Source organism: Marmota monax, unplaced genomic scaffold (genome assembly GCF_021218885.2).
Source record: "Marmota monax isolate L192 unplaced genomic scaffold, Marmota_monax_Labrador192_F-V1.1 WCK01_AAM20220418_F8-fsc00355, whole genome shotgun sequence".
In the NCBI taxonomy this organism is placed as follows: domain Eukaryota; kingdom Metazoa; phylum Chordata; class Mammalia; order Rodentia; family Sciuridae; genus Marmota; species Marmota monax.
Genome location: NW_026694765.1, coordinates 271,645 through 294,026, shown reverse-complemented (window position 1 = coordinate 294,026; position 22,382 = coordinate 271,645). Strand labels below are relative to the sequence as shown.

Below are 22,382 nucleotides of genomic sequence, written 5' to 3'. Positions count from 1 at the left end.
ACACAGCTAAGAGATTTCAGTTTCAGACTGAACTCTCAATAGCAGGTAAGCTTTTTTCCCCCCCGCTACTAAAATAGTAAAATCATTAGGTTATAATTTGTAGCGAAGAACGGGAGAAATAGAGATGAAGTCCACCTTATGCAGAAAGAATAAGTACATTTTGTTTTGTTTGTATTTTCTTTTTAAATTTCTTGATATGAGGACAATGAGTGTTATGAAATATGAAACTGCATTGTGATTTGGGCACAACTAGAGTAATAGAGAGTAATCTCTCAGAATCAAAAGCGTTTATAATATAAAAAAATAATTACGAACATTGAATTGTGAGTGATTAAAAAGAAAAGTTTTTCCTAAAAGACCCACCATTGTATTGTAAATGCTGTATCATACCATAAAAACAGATCTAATGTTTATGATTAATATTAATCAAAAGCATTTCAGGTACTTGCTCTAATGAACACTTCAAATGCTCCAAAGAATCTTCAGTTCCTAAAACTGATATGCATATGACCATTTTTCTTGACAAAGACTTTCAATTCATGAGTCTGTTTTTGGTAAGCATTAGGCTAAAGGAGTTACAAACATTGACCTTTCAATTTTAGAACACATACTGATTATGCGGAACCTGTGTTGAGCGGGAGGGTATGACATGGTGATCTTGTCGGTTTCAGAGTTCATAATTGTCATTATGACTTTTTAATATAATTCAAAAATGTGTAAAAATGTTTTCTCCATCTGTGAAGATTTCTGCATTCTGTTTGTGTCATTAAAAAAAAAGATCTTTGTATTTAGTGACATAATCCCATAAATGTGTCACTGTTTACTGAAGGCATATTTTCAAATGTTAACTGTAGTGTCTTTTATGTGAACCCATGGGAGAAATGTCTCTTGTTTTAATTTGTCACCCTGAGTAATTTGTTTGTGAGTTGCAAGAGCTTAGTCTAGGGGGGTAGATTAATGCCTGATCAAGGAGGGTTTTGATTATTAAAAATTTGGAGAACTGGACTTTAGAGATGGCATAAGTGAAAAAATAAGCAAATGCTAAGAAATAGAGCATATGATATTTTTATGAGCATCTGAATCATATAATTGAGCATGATCATTTCTCTGTGTGATATATAATAAAACAGCTCAGAATCAAATGTGGGCTCTCACTTCCTGCAAGTACAGTTGATTCCTGATTGTATATGAAAGTCCTCTTGTTTCATGATAGTCATGTCGAACACAGACCTAGCCAATATTGAAACAACAACCTAATAATAAGTTATGTTCCTCTAAGCCTCTGGTTTCATTAAGTAGGTAATACAAAACCTTATTTTACATGTACTTTTGTTCAAAGATACATCATTTCATATTTACTGTTGATTCATTATTGTTGATTCATTGTCATTGAACTCATGGTTGAGAACATTATAATTGATGTGTTAGTGAAACTTGTCTGTTACATGTGTTTTGTCTTTAAGGCCCATTATAGCCATTTTGAACTTAGAAATGTCAAATTAGCCCTTATACACTATTTTAAACAGCAAAATCAACAGAAAGCATTAATTTTTTTTTTTAATGGTACCAGAGGGACCATGAAAAGAACACTTGTTTACAGTAATTGATGGCAGAAACAAGAAAGCAGAGTATGCCCTGAACAACCTTAGTGGGAAGTGTATTGGAAGAAAAAACTCTACTGCTCTATGCATGTCTTAAAATTACTGTAAAAGCACTACAAGTATTAATTTGTGGGTTAGAAATAAATTTTAGTGAGTAGGAACATTCTCAAATAATGGAACTAACCTCACTCTTGAATCTATATTCTTTTTGTAACTATATTTTCCCTTTGAGCTTTCAACTTAATTTTTCTTCATGTATTTTACTTATTCCATAAGTGGTCTTACATTCTTTGGGAAACAAGCCAGGTAATAAGTCAGTAAATCATCAACAAATACTTGTTATTCCTACTCTTTGCATTAACTACTTTGCTAAGTATTAGGGCATAAAAAGATCTCTAGGCATCAAAGTAAATTAAGAAATTTATGAGCAACTGACCTTTGAAATAATTTCATTTTCTATCAAAAGATTTTGAATTAGAATAAATGTGTTTAGTGCAAATATCCACCAAAAAAAAGTTTTATTTAGAGATGACACAACTGAGTGAAAACTTGAGTTGATGCCAGGGTAAAGAGAGGAGGGGTACATTTCTCCTTTTATTTGCTCATCTTAAAAAATCTAGAAACTTGATCTTTTCAAAGACTCTAATACTGGCCCAGACTATAAATACATGGGTTCAAAAGCCTCCTGATTTTCTGGTGCTTCGCTGGCCCTTTGTACATCTTTGATTCCTGTAGAAAACAAGACACCTTAAGTGCACCACTCAGTGAACTCTAGAGCAACAGGGCTATTTGAATGCTGCCTAGAAGTTCATACCCATATAAACCTCATGGAAGAGTTTTACAGGGGATTTTAGGTAGCTCATAGCCAAACATTCTGGGTGTCCTATAGTTGCAGAGGCATGCCACATAAGGAAATCAAATCAATTTATCCAGCAAATGTGTCATGAAGGAACAATTCTAGCTCTCCCCCAAATCCCAGAAGCATTAGGTTCTGGTGTCTACCTGAATCATCTTTGTCGTCCTAGTGCCTGACTGCCAGGAGTGTAAGTGGATAAACTCTTACATTGACTGTAGGGAGAAAAGTTGTTTTGTTTTGTTTTGTTTTTAAATGAAGTCAAGCTCTCATAATGTTGGGGGAAAGGTTTCTTGGGAACAAATCAGGGGAGGTAGAGCTCCCAAATCTGGAAAGTGTAATTGCCTTAGAAAAGATGAAGTTATATGCATTACATTTAGGTCCTTTTCTTTCCAGAATTTTATCTGATTAAATGAGCCACAGCTTCTGCCCACATCTGATTCTTTCCAACTTGTTCTTTAAAACCACTCAAGTCTTTCTCTAGCCTTTGCCCCACATTGTTAAGAAGTTTCTCTACTTAACCCCAGAAATCTTACCCTGAGTTTCATATTATCCACGCAGTAACTATTTTTAGAAGGTCCCTGCTCTGCAAGGCCTTGTGGCACGAGCTCTAGATACAGTGGAACACAATCAGGGACCCTGAATTCATGAAATTGGCAGGCTACTTTAGGCAGACCTATGTCAAAGAAAACACAATTAAACATAAAATTACGATTGTAATTCAGTGCCCTGAAGGAAGAGTTCAGAGTACATTGAATGTATATAATAGAGAGATTTAGCCCAGTTTACAGTTAGCCTCATCTGTCTAGGATTAGGTCAGAAGCAATCTCCATTTTCATGTGTTCTCTAGTTTACTCATCCCAGCGCTTGCCCACCTTCTTCCTTCTTCCCTCTTCAGAGTCAGAAATATACCCAAGGAAAACGGCTACCAGCATATTCCTAAGTAGGTTCAAAAATTAAATTGTAACTTCAAGTTTCAAATTAGGTGTGGAATTGCAAAGTTCTGGAGAAGATGTTGGTGCTAAACTGTTCTACCAAATTACTGATGCTAGAGAAAATATTGAAGAATCACTTTCCTGAATCACTCAAGGTATTATAAACTTTATTGTACTAATTTATTATTGTATTAGTTGTTTTCTTTTAATTGCATGAATCTGTAAAATAATGTAAGCCTCATGGCTGTCCCCCAACTGTAGGTAGTCACAATGAATGACCACACCTTCCAGTCCTGATGCCTTAGATTCTGACCAACCACTACATTAGCTGTAGCTTGGGCGGGGTCTAGCTCACATAGTAAGGGGTCTTCTTTGTGGGTATGTGCCCCTAGGATTGAGTTACACTCACCTGTCCCTGTAGTCCTGTCACTTCTGCCATTTTTTTGGACAGAACTTTATAAGAACAAGAGTCCCCCCAATAAAAGCTCACTTCCAACCGCGTCCCCTCTTTCATCAGCCTCTTGTGACTTTAATCTTGCTCTCCTTTTTGGGGAGCCTGAGGCCGAGAGCCAGGATGTATAAAGGTAAATTGTGTCTGTGTTTTATTTGGTGTCCCTGCAAATTCACACAAGTGATCTTAAGTTCAGCTGCCCATGCTGGTCAGGAGTGGCACCCCACCACACACACATCATTTTCCCCCCTGATGTTAAGATCTCTGGGCACGCTTTATAAACATAGTTTCCAAGCTGTCTTCTGCCAAATAGTGATATAATGGTTTGTGGATAAGGCCCAGAGGATTTTTGACAGTCACTCTAGAGGACTTCTAGGGATATTTAATAATTCTGGGATACATTATTTCTAAAGTAAATTTGAGTTTTAAAATGTTTTAAATGGTGGCTCGGGAGGCTGAGACAGAGGATCGTGAGTTCAAAGCCAGCCTCAGCAATAGTAAGGTGCTAAGCAACTCAGTGAGACCTTTCTCTAAATAAAAATACAAAATAGGGCTGGGGATATGGTTCAGTAGTTGAGTGTCCTGGAGTTCAATCCCTGTTACCCCCCCCAAAATTAACTTAATAAAATGTTTTAAAAGGCACTGAAATAAAGAACATAAACTTAGTAAACAATAGAACTGAAATTTAGGCATTGATAATTTTTTCAGCAATTCCGTTGGCCATCAAACCTGTGGTTTAAAATCCAGGAGGGCCAACAGATAACTCAGTGCCACTTTGGAAGATGTCATTAATCAAAAGATTATGATAAGTGGCTAGGCACAGTGGCACACACCTGTAACCCCCGCAACTGGAAAGGTAAGGCAGGAGAATTGCAAATTTGTGGCCAGACTCAGTATCTTAAACTCTGTCTAATACAAGAACTGGGGATGGCACTCAGTGGTAAAGTATCCCTGGGTTCAATCCCCAGTACTTAAAAAAAATTACAATAAGTGTAACAAGAACTGCTATAAGCATTTACAATGAAATTGCCTTTGAATGGCTGAGTTTCTTGAGCAAAAAGACAGTTGTACAACCTGTTTTCAAATGGGAATGAAATGAAAATCACTCAGGAAACAAATAATAAATCTGAATTTTTGAAGATGGAGATCAGAGTCCTGAAATTTTAATACCCTGGATAATTCTTATGTTCATTAAAATCTAAAACAAAGGGGTCTAACTGGAGTCCCCTGGTGCATGGTACTGTGTTAATTAAATCTGGTCATCTTGCCTTATTGATAGTTCTTAAAATGCATGTGGTAGGAAATATCCAATAATAATTTGAGATTACATGGCTGCCAAATCAGAAAAAGTACTATAAAAAGCATTCAGCATCACTCATCCTTTGAATATGCAGCTACTGGAAGAATGTTTTTTACCAATGCCTAATCTTTCAATTGGTTCCAAATCTTACACAAAGAAGTTTTGCTTTTTAAATTTTACTTTTAGAATCTGAATATTAAAAGATTTTCCTCTTTCAATCAGATCTATATTTTCCTATTTTTAATACTGACACTGAAGTTAATTAATGCAATAAGCTAGTAGGCTTTTTTGCTCTAATAATATATCTGGCTAGCTCTTCTTCCAGAGATAATTAAAAAGGCCTCAGTGACCTTCATGGAGTCCTAAAAGATGTTTGAGAATTAAAAAGTTGAAGTAAATGTAGTTTTATTTGTTCACCCTTCCTCAATTCTACAGAGATTATGGCTATGTGTATTATGACCTCAGCTTAGTGTTTGATTAAATTTCCTTCTAAGCTCTAACTGCTGATTGCCCAACAACTTTACTTCCTCCTAGGCAACCCCCACACTCAACACTCACCCTTTAAATCACCAGCTATTAGAAGAGCTTGTTTGTTTTTTACCAATGCCAGATCTTTCAGTTATTTCCAAATCATATACAAACAAGTTTTTTTTCTTTCAGAATTTGAATACTAAAAGAGATTTTCCCTTTTAGCCTTTTGAACATTCCAATCATAATTAGGTTACATTCTTCAATAAGGATATATAGTCTCCTTACATGACATCATTTTAGTAAACATCATTGTGTACATGTAAGACAGGTATTTGCAGAATTTAATGATTAACTGAATAAGAATTACCCTTCCAGGTTACTTTGGTTCTTTGATTTGCACTCCGAATGATCCAAGTTACACATTCATATAAACCACACTCAATACGGAAAGACACACTCTGTGAGCATATTCAAGGGAGATTCCAGATTAGGTAAAACAGAAGAAAGTTGTATAATGTTCTAGACTGAGAAAAGGTGAGTGAATTAGGTGTGTGGTTTGGGTTCAGGTCATGATAATGGAAGTAAAATGTAGGTTCCAAACCCCTTACAATTTAAATATTTTTCACTAATTTAAATATGTTTCACTGAAGTCCAATACATTCTACAAATTGCACACAATGTAATTACGCAACTCAGTGAATATTGGTGAAGCAAATACCTATGTAACATCCACTCTGGTAGAGAAAGAACATTTACTTCAGAGGCTGCTTCTCAACTCCCACTGCTCCATTTGACCACCACCTCTCCCTGCTCCCTAAAATTGGACAACTTCCAAAGCCATGATTTAGTTTTCACTGTTTGGGGATGTAAATAAATTAAATCACACAAAAAGTGGTTTTTGTTAATTTTTTTAAATACTCAGCTTTTTTGCACAACATTTTTGTGTGAGATTCATAGTGATTCCATGTAGCTTTGGTCTATTCACTTTTATTACTGTTTTGTAATCTATAGCATAAATATGTCAAAATGTATTTCTTCATTTCCTCATTGATGGATATTTAGTTTCTCATTTTTATTTTTTAATGAAAGTGCTAGGAACCTCTTCCCATAACTCAGCAGTCCTTGTTACCTACCACTATCTTTTCCCCTCCTTTATAAACACACATGTTTCTTGGGACAGATATTTTTCTTAGTGGAGAAAAAAAAAATGTGAAAGGCACATTCTAATATTGCTCCAGTACTGTTCAGTCACCAAACATTCCATCAGTAACTTCAGGTTCCATCAATAAAATACTGAATGAGACCCAGATATGTCTCTCAAGGAATGTTTACAAAGCCTTGCTCCATCAAATCTGAAATAAATGCAAATTTTTATTTTTAATTTGGGTTTGTTTTGCCTGTTATTCAGGCTTGAATGAGTAGTTGCATTTTACAAGTTATTTTTGGATAGAATAGTATGTTCAAAATCAGCTAAATATTAAGAATATCTGTGGGACTTTTAAAATATGTATAGGCCATAAGATTCTGGTTTATTCAGCAATCTGTGGCAAGTCTCACCTAGTAAGTCTATCAACTTAAGACCCTTTCACTGTTGCACTGTAAAAGCTAGGTTTAGGGAGAGTTTTCATAGGCTTTAGTAGACTTTTTACCAGTTTTCATGTGCCCTGATAACAGTAAAGAAATTTATATGTGTATATAATGTATTTGTCTGTGAATATATTTTTAATTTCCCCTCTAATGGCCATGATTATATACTGGAACAAAAGAGTGTAATATGCAATTGAAACAGATGGTATTGAGATTGGTTTGTCCGTCTTGGTTCTCTGGCTCAGGTTTATGGAGCAGTGATGAACATAAATCGTGGGAATCCCTTTCAAAAGGAAGTGGTACTAGATTCATGGCCAGACTTCAAAGCTGTTATCACCCGAAGACAGAGAGAGGTAAAATTTTGAAAGGCAAATAAATGAAAACAAGAATTGGTATCAATTGGAAAAAATAGATTAGGTAAAGGGACTAGCATGACCTTAGTAGTCATATATATTATCTTGATATACTACATAGTTCACCGTTAGTTTTTTTTTTTTGGGGGGGGGGGGCAGGGGGTACTGGGGATTGAACTCAGGGGCACTTGTCTAATGAGCCACATCCCCAGCCCTATTTTGTATTTTATTTAGAGACAGGATCTCACTGAGTTACTTAGTGCCTCGCCATTGCTGAGGTTGGCTTGAAACTTGAGATCCTTCGGCCTCAGACTCACAAGGTGCTGGGATTATAGGTGTTCACTATAATACTGTGCCAGGTTCACCATTCCTTTTTTTTTAATTTTTAGTTGTAGATGGACACAACAATACCTTATTTATTTGTTTATTTATTTATTTATTTATTATGCAGTGCTGAGAATTGAACCCAGTGCCTCACACTTGCTAGCCAAGTGCTCTAACACTGAACCACAACCCCAGCCCATTTTTTTTTTCCACCATAACTTTTTTTTTTTATTATTGGTTGTTCAAAACAGCACCATAACTTTTTAATGTGACTGGTTTGAGAGTGTCAGGCTTATGGAAGACCTCTAGTCTAAAAGCGTTTCCTTAGTGCTTCTTCATCTCTAGAAGTATGAAGCACACATGGCCACATACATACTGGCTTCTTCTGTATGGATGATTCCTTATGACGGATGACTTTGGTCATGGGGATAAATACGGAAGAAGACTAAACACTTGGCCCCATTCTGCCTCTGAGACCCAGTGAAGCTAAAGTGATTAAGTCCATGCTGTCCTCCAAATTAGGAAGATTCATGAACTTTGACTCTTAGAGATGTATTCACTGAGTTTTGCCCTTTATATATATAATATATAGCTATATATTATATATTTCATATATTAAATATATGTATATACTATATATTATGTATATAATTATGTATTATATATTATGCAATAATATATTGTGTAATAATATACATTATGTAGTAATATATTATGTAATAATATACATGATATAATATTTTATATAAAAATATATTAAATATATATTGCATATACAATATATAATTTTTTCTCAGAAAAACCTTGGACTTTCTTAGATGTAATTCACTTTTATAATTTGGGATGCCAGCCATAGCATCTATAACCTTAATAGCATTAATTTGAGACTCTTTACTTTTTCTGAGGTTGAACTCCCTGAGCAAGAAGTCAAGACTCAGATAATACACACACACACACACACACACACACCACACAAAATTGTAATACTGTTCCTATGTTGTGCAACCTAAACTCAAACTCAAGACCTTAGGTAATCCTCCTGCCTTAGCCTCCCGACAGCTTCCATCAGCTGGTATTATAGGTGTATATCACTATACCTGACCCCTATTTACTTTCAAAAATAAATAAAATCTGACAAAAAATGTAAAATAAATGTCTTGAAACCTCTCTAATCCCCCCACAAAAGAATCAAGAAAAAGAAATCAAGAATCAAGAAAACTATTTCTCTTTACATTGCAGCACATTAGCCTCATTCTCATTTTAGCGTTTTTAGGTGATTAATTTTTGTAACAGAAAATTAGATAGGCATGCCTAGCTAATGATACCAAAGCTCTCTAGGATTTAGGTTATCCAGATGATATGTTCATGTTTTCATGATTGTGTCTTTTGTCCTAGGCTGAGACAGATAACCTTGACCATTATACTAATGCCTATGCTGTGTTCTACAAGGATGTCAGGGCTTACCAACAGCTATTGGAAGAACATGATGTCATTAACTGGAACCAAGTTTTTCAAATACAAGGTGAGGTCATATGCAAGACATATGTTATGCAGTCATTTCCTTTCCCACTTTTATCATATATATCAGAGATATATAAATAGGTATTTTGTATGTATGTGTGTGTGTGTGTGTGTGTGTGTATGACACAGATGTGGGTGGGTGTGTATATATTATATATATATATATATATTATATATATATATATATGATACAGACATACGCACATAGGAACAAACCTATATCCATACATTTTATATCTTTACCATTTCTATACTAGATTATTTTAAGAACACCTTTGACTGGTGCTGCCTATTTTTTTTCTCATAGGAAACCCTTCAAATTATTTAGATGTAACTTGAGTTTTAAAATATTAAATGCTATCATAGCATTTGTAATTTTAATGGCATCAACTTGAAACCTTCTTATCTTCTCTAAGGCTAAACTCTCTAGTGTGGAACCAAGGCTCAGATACCACACTGTGTTGGATATAGCTTCCCACTTATGTATTTTTCAAGAAGTTTCAAGGCCACACTGAGAAGTGGCTCACAAGAGGGGAGGGAACAAGCCATTAGGAAATGAAGGATGAAGGATTTCCAGAGAATATAGTTAATCAGGATTCAGAATGGAAAGAATGGAGTACTGGGGAGTTGGAGAGGTGGAGAGAGGACTCATTATAAGCTATATAAGAACAAAGAAGGACCATACAATTTTCTCTACCACTGTGAAGCAGTGCCTGAGCACAGTGCTTTAAATCTAAAAAGTACAGAATAAAGGTACTACAGTATAGCTATAATAAATAAGTGGGATCTGAGAAAGTTCAGGATAAATCTCACCAACACTCAGTTTACACCTTAAATACCATAATGGAGAATTTGGCAACAGGCTGGAAGAGAAACTTTAAAGTTAACTTGTCAAACAAATCTAAACTCTTACAATTCTAGTTTAATAGTCAATTGTAGATTTTTAGAGCTACAAGACATTGTACCTTATTTCAAGGAGTTTAGATCTGTCCAAGTAATAAAAAAACAAATAAAAATTTGTACAACAAAATTCCAAATTCTCATGGGATATTTCCAACAGAACTTTCTATGAAAGGTTATGGTGGTGGCAATGTGATGAGAATTCAAAAATTCTCCAAAAAATAATCAAAAATGAGATAGAGAATAGCCATAATAAGTGAGTGTGTGTGTGTGTGTGTGTGTGTGTGTGTGTAGTAAGCTTAGGATAATACAAGGTAGCAAACTGGTGGTATTGATGATGTTCAGTATATAAACACTGGAGCAATTTGCTTTTTCAAATAAAATGCTCACCTTTTTTGTTTGTCTTTCCACAGGGCTACAGAGTGAGTTATATGATGCTTCTAAAGCTGTTGCCAATTCAAAGCAATTGGATATAAAGCTGACTTCCTTCAAGGCTGTTCATTTTTCTCCTGTTTCATCTCTGCCAGATACCAGTTTCCTGTATGTAAACCAAAGTTCTGCATTTGGGGTAGCATTTAACTGCTGTGAACGACCAGACAGTAAAAACTGGAGCTCTTGGTATCATTTAGGAATATTTAAACATTTGGTTTTGGACCATTATACTAAAAGTGTGTGTGTGTGTGTGTGTGTGTGTGTGTATACACACATATGAACAAACCTATATCCATACATTTTATATCTTTACCATTTCTGTATTAGATTATTGTATGAACACCTTTGATTGGTGTGTGTGTGTGTGTGTGCGTGTGTGTGTGTTTTACTCTTTCCCTCTCCCTCATGCTTCAGTGTTCATAATTTCTTTGAAAATATATAAGGGTCTCTGTCCATAGTTGTAAATGAACTCAAAAGACTTGCACCCCCCCCCCCTGCCTTTTTTCAGTACCAGGGATTGAACCCAGGGACACTTTAACACTGAGCCACATCCCCAGTCTTTTTTCATCTTTTATTTAGACACAGTCTCACTAAGTTGCTTAGGGCCTTCCTAAGTTGCAAGACTGGCTTTAAATTTGTAGTCCTCCTGCCTCAGCCTCCTAAACCACTGGGATTACAGGTATGTGCCACTGTGCCTGCAGAATACCTGCATTTTCATAGTGCACATAGAAAACTCAATCCTTGGTGTTCTCCTCCCCAACATAATTCTAAATAATCTCTCTTGTCTGAATCCAAAAACATGTGATTGTTTTTGTTGTTTTAGGAAAGGGGTATATAATGAACTTTGTTGAGATTTTAAGTATATAGCATTAAAGTTTTAAAATATATCTCCCCTTAATCCTTTCCACAGGCCTATAAAGTAGTAGTAGTAGTAGGAGGAGTATTCCATTTTTAATAGATTTTAAGTAATATATAGAAGTAAATTTTAGAACCAGGAAATAATCCAAAGAAATCTAGCTCCATAAAGCAATATTTGAAACCATTTGTTAGTTTGTACCTGCATTTGTTCTTATTTTCTCCTACTTTGAGGTTCTTGCTTTGTCATTTACTAAATGCCGTTCCTTCATTTTAACCTTTCTGAGCCTTAATTTCTTTTCCTCAAGAATTAGGACATAATATCATCTTCACATTGTTTTTGTAAACGAATGAAACAAGGTGCTTGAAAAGTACCCATATTGATGACTGTTAATTTCCTTTTCTTCTATGATACATATGGAAGGAATTATTGAGTGTGACAAGACTAAACCTAGGGAAGAACAGACACTTTAAGTCACAGGAAAACAAATGGACTTTCTTTTTACTGTTTTTTAAACTATTAAAATTTCAAATATACAACAAAAATTGAGACAATAGTGTAAAGAACTGCCCACCAATATATAGATAGTCTTATTTAATACACATCCCTACACATCTTTGCACCATCTGGATTATTTTAAGGGAATGAAATAAATATTATCTTTATATCCTTAAATAATTTAATATGTATCTCTAAATCATAAGAATTCATTTTAAAAAAAATGGTACTCTCCCCTACATTCCCTAATCTCTAGTAACCACTGTTGTTCTTTTTTAAGATCAATTTCTTTAGATTCTTTCAGTAAATGAAATCATGCAGTACCTAGCATATTTGTCTTTCTGTATCTAGCATATTTTACTTAATATTATTTCTTCAAGTTCCATCTATGTTGTTGCAAATGATATGACTTAATCCATTTTTGTGGCTGACTAGTATTTTGTTGTGTATAGATGCCACATTTTCTTTATCCATTTATCAGGACACTTAGGTTGGTTCCGTTTCTTAGCGTAGATTTCTCTTTTACATACTTACTTTATTTCCTTTGGATATATACCCAGGAGTGGGATTACTGGATCAGATGACAGTTCTATTTTTCTTTTTGAGGAACTTCCACACTATTTTCCATAATGGCTGACTAATTTACATTCCCCCCAACGCTAAGGGTTGCCTTTTTCTACCTGCTCACCAGCACTTGTTATCTTTTGAGTTTTTCATATTGGTAAGCGTTTCTTCCACATACCTGTTTGCCATTTGCATGTCTTATTTTGAGAAATGTCTATTTAGGTTTATTTTCTATGTTTAAATTGAGTTATTTCGGTATTTTTCTCTTGAGTTTTTTGACTTATATTCTAGATACAAACTAACAGATGTATAGTTTCATCCATTCTGAAGATTGTCTCTTTATTCTTTTCATTTATTCCCTTGCTATGCAGAAGATTTTTAATTTGGTATAATCCCATTTGTGTATTTGTTTCTTTCCTGTGCTTTTGAAGTCTTATTCAAAAATTCTTGCTCATTCAAATGTCATGAGCTTATCCCCTGTGTTTTTTTCTAGTAATGACTTTTTGTCTTTAATATATAAATCATTACCCAAACTTGTGGACTCCATTTTGAATGCTCTGCCCTGTAGACAGCAGGTCAGAATCTCTAACATAACTGTTCCTTGTCAGGGGCCTTGGCAATGTTTTTGTGTGCAGCAACATTTTTGTCTGAGAATTCTTTGTTCTTGCTTTGAAGTTCACTTTTAAAATTGATTTGAAATCCTATAAAATTGGTTTTCCCCACACTTAATGAATGGTCTAGTGCCATAGCTGACAGCATGTCTAAAATGTGAGCTAACACTATATAGCTTCTAAGAAAAATACCATGAAATTGTACTTACAAAAATCATAGCAAGAACTATATCATCAGTCTCTTAATGTTCACTGAGAATGGTCTTGATGATGTTGATAAATTCAAAAATGAAGTCAAATTCCAAGACACAATCAGCCTCATAGGCTTTCAACTGTGTAATTTGTCTCAGTTCTTAAAAAATCTTACCACTCACTTTATCTTATTAGCAGAGGTTTTATGTAGTATTCTAGTAAACCCCTAGAAACTTATATATCATTGGAATCAATGTAGTGCACAGTAGCAGTCCATAAAAAAAGGGAAACGCTGGAAAAAAATGAGAATATTTAATCTGGAGAAAAGCAGCTTAAGATGAGACCTAGAAGAGCTAACATTTCCAGAGTATGTACATATGCCTGGCATATTAAGAAACTTGGTTTTATTTTTTGGCCAATTCAATTAAATCAGTATGGGAAAATTGATTATTTATTGTCACAGAATCCTGAGCTCATGCGTTATTTCATCTTGATTTCTTTTAGAATGGGGTCTTCCCCGCGACTCACCTATCTGAGTGTTGCGGATGCTGATCTCCTCAACCGCACTTGGTCAAGGGGCGGCAATGAGCAGTGTCTCCGGTACATTGCCAAACTCATCTCCTGCTTCCCCAGTGTGTGTGTCCGTGATGACAAGGGAAACCCGGTATCCTGGTCTATCACAGACCAGTTTGCCACCATGTGCCATGGCTACACCCTGCCGGATCATCGCAGGAAAGGTTATAGCCGGCTGGTGGCCATCACGCTGGCCAGGAAGCTGCAAAGCCGGGGATTCCCCTCTCAGGGAAATGTTCTGGATGACAACATGGCATCTATAAGTCTTCTCAAGAGTGTCCATGCTGAGTTCTTGCCTTGTCGTTTTCATAGGCTTATTCTTACCCCCAAACCTTTCTCTGACCAAGCTCACCTTTAGCCCAGTGACACTCCAGAAATTTTCTTGCTTTCCCAAACACACTCTCTAAGCTGCCAGTAGAGGAGAAATAAACCTGGTGATAAGAGGCTGGAGAAGATGTGCAGGATCATCTGAGAAGTCTTGGCTAATCTTGCCTCAGGTTTCTACTGTATATAACTGTAGTTGACAGGAGTACAGCTGTGGCTAAGAAAAGAGGAAGTTTTTTCTTCTGTAGAATTCACTATAGGGAAGAAGTTTCTAAAGCCAGCAGGTCTTAGCATATAGGCAAAAATGATTGCATGAGAAAAAATAATGATTTAACACAGGAGCATGTGGATAGTTGTTTGGGCCTCTGCTCTGTATTTTCACAACCATACCAAGTTCCCTGCAATCATGAAACTTCCTTGACCCTCATTGCTATGTCTCACTAACCTCTATTCTACCACCTCTGCTCCGAGTTTTCTGTTAAGTGTCCTGCATTTTCCCCTTTAATTGTTGGCTTTCTGCTTATGCCTATGATATTAGTGAATAGTTCTCCTCTGGGAATGTTCAAAGGCAGTGGTTCTCACCTTTTAGTGTTTATCAGAATCACCTGGAGGGCAAGTTGCAACACAGATGGCCGGTCCCTCCTCCACAGTTCCTGATTTAGTAAATATAGTGTTGGGCCTGAGAATTTGCATTTCCAATAGGTTCCCACTTCTCAGTTGCCTTGGATGGATGAAAATGTAGGGATTTTAATGCTATAAACAGATGGCAATGTAGGAGTAGAACTTATCCATCCTCTATCTGGCCCCCTTACTTGTAATATGCTTTTTCATTAAAAGACTAATATTCCTTATTGGTACATATGTGTGTATACAAATGCCATATAAGTATAGATATACACACACACACACATACACAGGAATTTTGATAATACAATTTAACCCTCTTATTACATAGGGAGGATTTGAAGTCCAGGGAAAATAAATGATTTTGTCAAGATTGTACTCTATACAATCAGTGCTGAAGGCAAAGCCAAAACTCTGTAATTTTGATTTCAGTCATTCTTTTAATTAAATTGTATATCCTTTCTTAAAGGAAATATAAATGCTTAAATAATTAAATTAATAATTTATTCTCCTATGCCAACATTGTTTATTTTTTCTTCGGGTTTCAGTTGCTCATATATGTGTATTTTTCAAGGACAGTAAAGGAAGAGATAAACCTCATAAGCTGTGTCCTGCATTTATAATAAAAGCAGGTGTAAACACAACAGTTGGATTTATCTAGACTGGCTGAAGTTGACTTGGCCATATAGGCCATATAAGCTTGTTTTCTTATTCTCATAGGAGTCACCAAATCCTGACCACAAAGGTAAGGGTAAGTCCAAATTTTGTGTGGTTATTGTGAGAAAGGAAAACAAACTGATTTACACTGAGTAAATTTTAATAAACAATAAGACTCCTTGAGAGTGCATATATGTTTAGTTCATCCTGAGTCAGTGGTTACCTAGAAACTTGTCCTTGGTGTCAGAGGGAGGAGCACCAAATAATAGGAGTCCATAAACCTCTTGGGAGAACATGGTCTAATTTTTGCCCCTGGGATGCTTATTATCTTAAGCATTGATTAAGCTTGAGTTACTCCTGCCTAATATACGACAATACTATTATAGACATTTTTTAATGATAATTTTCCTACCACTTATTTAACACTTAACTCTGTTAACTTAACCAAATACTAGATATACATAGCTTAATCCATGTGACCGATGAGGCAGTCTCTTATTGTGAGAGTTTTGGCTTAATGATATTGTGATTCACCAAAAGTTATGCAGGCTTTAAATGGCTGAGTCATAACCATGACCTGAGTTTGTCAGACTCTAAACCATGCAACTACACTGTACTATTAGTCATTATGTTAATTGGCCCCTTAAACAGCTTGAAACTCTTTGAAGGTGATTATCCTTTATCTCATTATTTTCTGAATTTTCCACCTCCATCTTCATCCCCCAAATGGAACACATATTTGAAAAAACAAACAACAACAACAACAAAAAAAAAAAAAAAACCTTTTTTCTATCAAATTGCATGTATCATCTTCTTTTCTTTTTTTTCTCTTCCAGATAGCCACATTGGGTAGAATCTCTCAACTTTCAAGCCTATTTCAAACCCTTTTAAGGAATGTGTGAAGAAATATTTAGAGTAAGGAGAGAAGAACAATGGGGTGGAGGGAAAGGAGACTCAAGAAGTAGGAAGTGACCAGGTCAAAACCGGGCTTTATTTGCTGATTCAAGGAAATTATTCAATGTGATATATAAACCCATGAAGAGTTTTAACCAGAGTATAATTTGTTTGGAAATTAATTGGGAGGCTATCATCTAAGCAAATAGTAGCTTACATTTGAATGTTCTCAATGAAAATAGTGAAAGTTCACAGTTACCCAAGCTATTCAGGAGAACAAGTTTCCAGGACTTAGTAATTTTAGTGGCTGTAGGGCATAGTGAGATGTAAATGTCAAGTTGACTCCTGGACTTCTATGTTGTGAAACCTATAGCTTGTGATATTTTTCCACTGAGATCAGAAACACTGGAACAGTGCCAGGTCTGGGAAATTTGGGAACAGGAAAATGTTTGCTCAGTTTGGGAATTTAGAGTTCTGAAACATGCAACAGATGAGATCAAGATGAATATTTCATGGGCCGGAGTTGTAGCTCAGTGGTAGAGCACTTGCCTCACAAGTGTGAGGCACTGGATTCAATTCTAGCACCACATGAAAACAAATAAAGGCACTGAGACCATATACAACTAAAAAAAATTTAAAAAAAGATGAATATTTGAGTCTTAAGCTCAGAGAAGTTTTCTGGGATACAAATGTATATTTAGGAGACAATGGGTGTAGATGGTAACAATGGCTAGAAGTCTGACTGAGATTGTCCAAAACTGGACCTTGAATAAATCAAATATTTAAGGCAAGTGAAGGAAAAGACTCTGTAATAAAAGAATCAGTCAGAAGATAGGAGGAATGCCAGGAAATGACTGCCATGAAAGAGACAGAAGAAAAATGTCAACACACAGAGATGGTCAATGGTGTGAAATTATTCTGAGAGTCCAACACATGAGGAATGAGAGATCTCCATTGCACTATCAAATATTTTAAATACATATACTAAAAAGAAGACAGAAAATATTACAAATTATGTGATTCTCTTTATATAAAATCTCAAACCAGGTAAAATTAACCTTTGGCTTTAGAAGTCAAGAATTAGTTATTCGTGAGAAGGATAGTAAGTAGAAGAAGATATGAATGTGGCTTCTGGATTTTTGTTAATATTTTTATTATTTTCCTGGATGGGTTATACAGGTGTGTTCACCTTGTGAAAGCTCTTCAATATATTAAATGATGACGCAATTGTCTGTATGCATGTTATAGTGCAATAATATATATTCATGAATATAAAACAAGCCTGGGGGCTGAGTTTGTGGCTCAGTAGTACAGTGCTTGCCTACCATGCATGAGGCACTAGATTCGATCCTCAGCACCACATAAAAATAAAGAAATAAAAATTATAATAGAAATAATAGATTACATTCCTTTGATCTAACAATACCACCTTTAAAAATTTGTCTTCCTGTTATGATAGAAAGTGTACAAAGATTAATACAAAAGGTTATCCATTACATCATCATAAAGGCAAAATTAAAATGTGTGAATTAGTTCACTGATTAAATATATATAGTATAACTTCAATGAAATTCCATGGAATCCTAGAAAGCTATGCTTGCTAACATGGAAAAGATGTAAAAGTTATGAGATTCAAAACAAGGCAAAGCAGTTGCAGAAAAATATGCATAATCTATTTGAGATTTAACTGTGACAGTAAAGAGGGAATGATAAGCAGATAATTCTGAAAGCAGTTTAATGGCTTTTACTGGGGAGAGATGACCCCTTGGTAAACAGCACCAAGTATTTTATGATGCAGCTGTGGCCAGGAGTGATAATAAAAGGAGTCAGTAAAGGTAACACACTCAGCTCTCCTGAGATATGTACTTGTCTTGTGTCTGTCCAGAATGGATGTCCACTAGCTTTTGTAAACTGCTAGGTATTTTAGCAATAATGAGTTTTCACTCTCATTATTGTGATATATAATACTAATGAGGCAAAATAAAAGGAACAACTGAGAATTTAATCTTCTCAAAATTTGGGAGCAAGATAGTGTGATTTGGGGTGGAAATTAACGTATCCACTATAATAGAGTCTCATCAAATAATATATCATTTGATTCTCTTTGTGTTTTTAATCAAGTTTGTGATTTCAATTGTGAGAAAGGACGTGAAATAGTTATATATTAAATTTCTATACGTTGTCTCTAACACACCTAAAGTTTTGGTATTCTTTATCTCTAAAAAGGTGTGATGGAAGAGCACACTCAGAGTACAAGGATTATTTTTTCCTTCCTGCCTATGATGGTTGCATTAAAATTCAATGTGGGAAAATGAAAATAGCCTAGAGTTATAAAATACAGACGGGCTTTTTTCTTCATTATTGTACCTAGAATTGACACCCCAGTTCACTTTTCCCAAGTATCTAACTGCCCAAGATTCTCAAACTTAGTTCCAATTATAAAACCCAAGTGCTAAGAGACCGTTGCTTTCTCTGATCTTGGCCTTGCGCTACGACCAAAGAATATGGTAAGAAAGAGAGAACAGCCACTGCTCACCTCTCCTCTTTTCCTTACCCACTTTGGCAGTGCTGGTATTGTAAATGTCCCAGCCCTTTTTCAATTGTGTGCACTTCTTGGGTGACATGTTTTTTCCTTGAGGGAACTTTTTTTTCACCTCCCCTTATTCCTTCTCTTGTAATTAGAAGAAAAATTATGAAAAGAACAGCAAATGTCTAACAATTCCTCTTAGGAGTTTATATGAAACTTTTTCTTTCACTCACAGACCTATTTCCAAATGGCTTTAGGTTTTAAACACAGTTAAAACGCATTGCTTGCCACAGGACTATCAGACCTTTAGTCAATATCATGCTATTATCACAGAAAACACCAGATGTCAGATTTTAGTTTCAGATTATTTCCCAACAGAGGGAGCACTTGAGTTGTTTCATTTCCTTAGAATTTTAGCTGCATTTTCAACTGTTTGCTTTCAGAAGATTCTTGTAAGTTTACTCGCCACATCAACATATATGGACATTTTAAAATCTTGATATATAATGTGGAACTCTTACCTCGAACGATTGTGCCAACTGATAGTACTTGACCTCATTGAGCCATGAATGAGTAATTTTGTTTTACATCCTAAGCAATAAACTGAAACACTTTACTAACTTGATTGGACTAACCTGTTTATTAAAATTTTTGTACTTTTGACATTTTATAAATATTGTCATCATTTTTATTGTTCTTTTGCAAATATTAAAAATTCTTCTTGTATGTTATTGGGTTCTTGCTGTATTAACTTGCCCATTTAATTATAAGGTACTGTTTGCCTATTGAGAAATGTCTATTTTTTTGTAAATATTTCAGATTTTTCACATAAGAGTATTAGTTATGTTTTTAACTTTTAAATATTTTAAGTACTTTTAACTTTGTACTGTATCAATTTTTCACTTATCCTTTTACTTTTTTTTAATTTTAAAATTGTAGCTGGATATAGTAGTGTATGCCCATAATCCTAGTGACTTGGGAAGCTGAGGCAGGAGGATTGCAAGTTCAAGGTCAGCCTTGGCAAATTAGTGAGATTCTGTCTGAAAAATAGCTCTGTGATACTCTGCCCCAGGTTCTGTCCCAGTATTGAAAATTATATGTATTTTTAAAAATATGGAATGTTTCCTTACAAAAATAGATATTTTACAGTATATAACTATGTATATATATAACAGTGAATCTCTTATCTTGCCACTTACCAATAATAACTACTAACAGTTTGGGTTTCCATCTAGAATTCTGTATGCATGTGTTCTTATGTGTGTGTGAATATATGTGTAGCATATATCATGTATATACCCATGTTGTATATATACATATGTATATGTGCATATTATGTAATGTAGAACACATGAGTATATCCTATTATTTATGAAATGAGAACATGCTCTCTCTCTCTATAATATATATATATATATATATATATATATATATATATATTGCTTTGCAAATACATCTTTGCTTTTTGACTTAACAATATAATTTTAGTATTTTTTTCATGTCAGTTCATACTGATTTTTCTGTTGAAGTGATTATTGTAAAATTATATTCTATGCAAGACTCAGTGACTTAAATCCTATTCTTAGAATATAGTGGTTTGATTTTTTTTTGTTTACACTATTATATGTTAAATTTAGTGGAATTTAGCAATTTGAAATTTTATTTTTAAAATTTATTTTAGATTGTGATATGAATTGAATTCTATATAAGTATACTAAGTAGTTTTCTAAGCATGATTTATAAATAAGAGATGTAAGCTATTTATAATAATGATGATTTAAGTATTATCATGATTAATTCTACTAATTTATTACAACACATTAAAGATCTTAAATTGAAGCAGTCTATTTTGCCTTACTCTTCAGTTTTACAGATAAAAATAGATAAATGATGTTCTTTTAAAATTTCCCACTGTTCATACAAAGACCTCTTCTTGAGTAGGAAATTTGACATAACAAAGATGTTAATTTTGGTAAAAAATGAAAGATTTTTTTTTCTTTCTAAAGGTGGATAAGTTTCTTCTAGGCCTCACATGGAAAATAAACATTTACAAATAGCAACACAAATTATGAAAAAGCAGGGAAGAGGAAGGTTAATTCCACAAAGGCTAAAATATTATAAACTTTCTATAATTTAAATAATGTAGTTAATGATTATGCAGAACTATGAACAAGTAGCTAGGAAAGTTGAAAATAAAGTGTCATGTCAAATCATTGGGATAAAAATGAAATTGTAGATAAATTGCAATGAGACAAGTGGATAGCTACTTGAAAAAAGTAAGACAGGATTCATATCTTATTCCTTCTAACATAATAACCAGCACACTGGTCCAAGATCTAAAAATAAATACTTTTACTTACTTTTTTTAATGTATTATTTTGTACTGAGGATTGAATCCAGGGGCACTTAACTACTGAGTCATGTCCCTAGCCCCCTCCCCAACTCTTTTTAAAAAAATGTTTGGTACAATATCTCACTAAGTTACCTAGAGCTGCCCTAAATTGCAGAGGCTGGCTTTGAACTTGAGATCCTCCTACCTCAGCTTCCAGACTTGCTGGGATTTTGTAAGCTTATGTCGCTACTTCTGGCACAACTGATTTTTAAATACATCTTTAAGTTCTCAGTGATTTGAAAACACAAGTAGGGTGACTAGCAAAATCTCTTCTTTAGAGAAGAGTATTAAGGAATTTAGAAAGGATGACATAATTAGAAAATTGTTGTTTTGAAACACCCAATTTAATCATTGATTCAGGCAACAATTATCAATGAATGTTAAAGCCAACAAATGAATGGATGTTGGGAAATGGTGATACCGCCTGTAAGGGTAAAATAAATTGAAGTTAAAGCGTAAAAGTTAAAGGGTAAAAGACCGGGTGTTGTAAAGTTTCTAAGCTGCAAGGTCTGAGTTAAAATGTAAAGGATTAGGTATTGTTAGGTTTCTATGCTACCTGCAAAACCTGAAATTTCTGTAGCTGTTAAGACAATGCTTGGAACTGCCCAGTAAATATTTCCCCTGACTATTTGGTTGTTTAATAAGGGCTCTGTGTGGTCGCACGTAGGCATTGCAGGGCCTGGACCAATCAGTTTAAATGTAACCCCCTCCTTAGGAATGACCTATCACTCCAGCCTGACCTGTTCCCGCCAATGAATGAACTAATCATGTTTAGGAGTTGTTGTTCAATTTTCCCGTGCCTCATGATGATTTGTTCTGATGTATACAAAGCCTTCCGCCCTCCCCAAAAAGTGTACTTAAGCAGTGCTCAGCCCCTGCTCGGGGCTCTGGGCTGCTTTCCCTTCTTGAGTGGGCACGGAGCCCCAGCATGCTGGTTCAATA

General features: G+C 34.9%; 1 protein-coding gene across 1 annotated transcript; it reads left to right on the top strand.

Moving 5' to 3' along the window:
• Nucleotides 1-3,466: 3,466 nt before the first annotated feature.
• Nucleotides 3,467-15,313, top strand: Glyatl3 (glycine-N-acyltransferase like 3). The gene is made up of 5 exons (XM_046425119.1): nucleotides 3,467-3,544; nucleotides 7,444-7,551; nucleotides 9,271-9,397; nucleotides 10,710-10,836; nucleotides 13,954-15,313. Exons 1-5 carry the CDS (start codon nucleotides 3,467-3,469, stop codon nucleotides 14,378-14,380), a joined length of 867 nt encoding a protein of 288 aa, XP_046281075.1. The 3' UTR covers nucleotides 14,381-15,313.
• The last annotated feature ends 7,069 nt before the right edge of the window (nucleotides 15,314-22,382 follow it).

Bases quoted from the DNA above. Each gene is read 5' to 3' on its own strand.
- Glyatl3 (XM_046425119.1), top strand. From the start codon at position 3,467: ATGTTGGTGCTAAACTGTTCTACCAAATTACTGATGCTAGAGAAAATA. The intron at 3,545-7,443 runs GTATTATAAACT...TCTCTGGCTCAG, and splicing joins ACTTTCCTGAATCACTCAAG to GTTTATGGAGCAGTGATGAA. The intron at 9,398-10,709 runs GTGAGGTCATAT...GTCTTTCCACAG, and splicing joins CCAAGTTTTTCAAATACAAG to GGCTACAGAGTGAGTTATAT.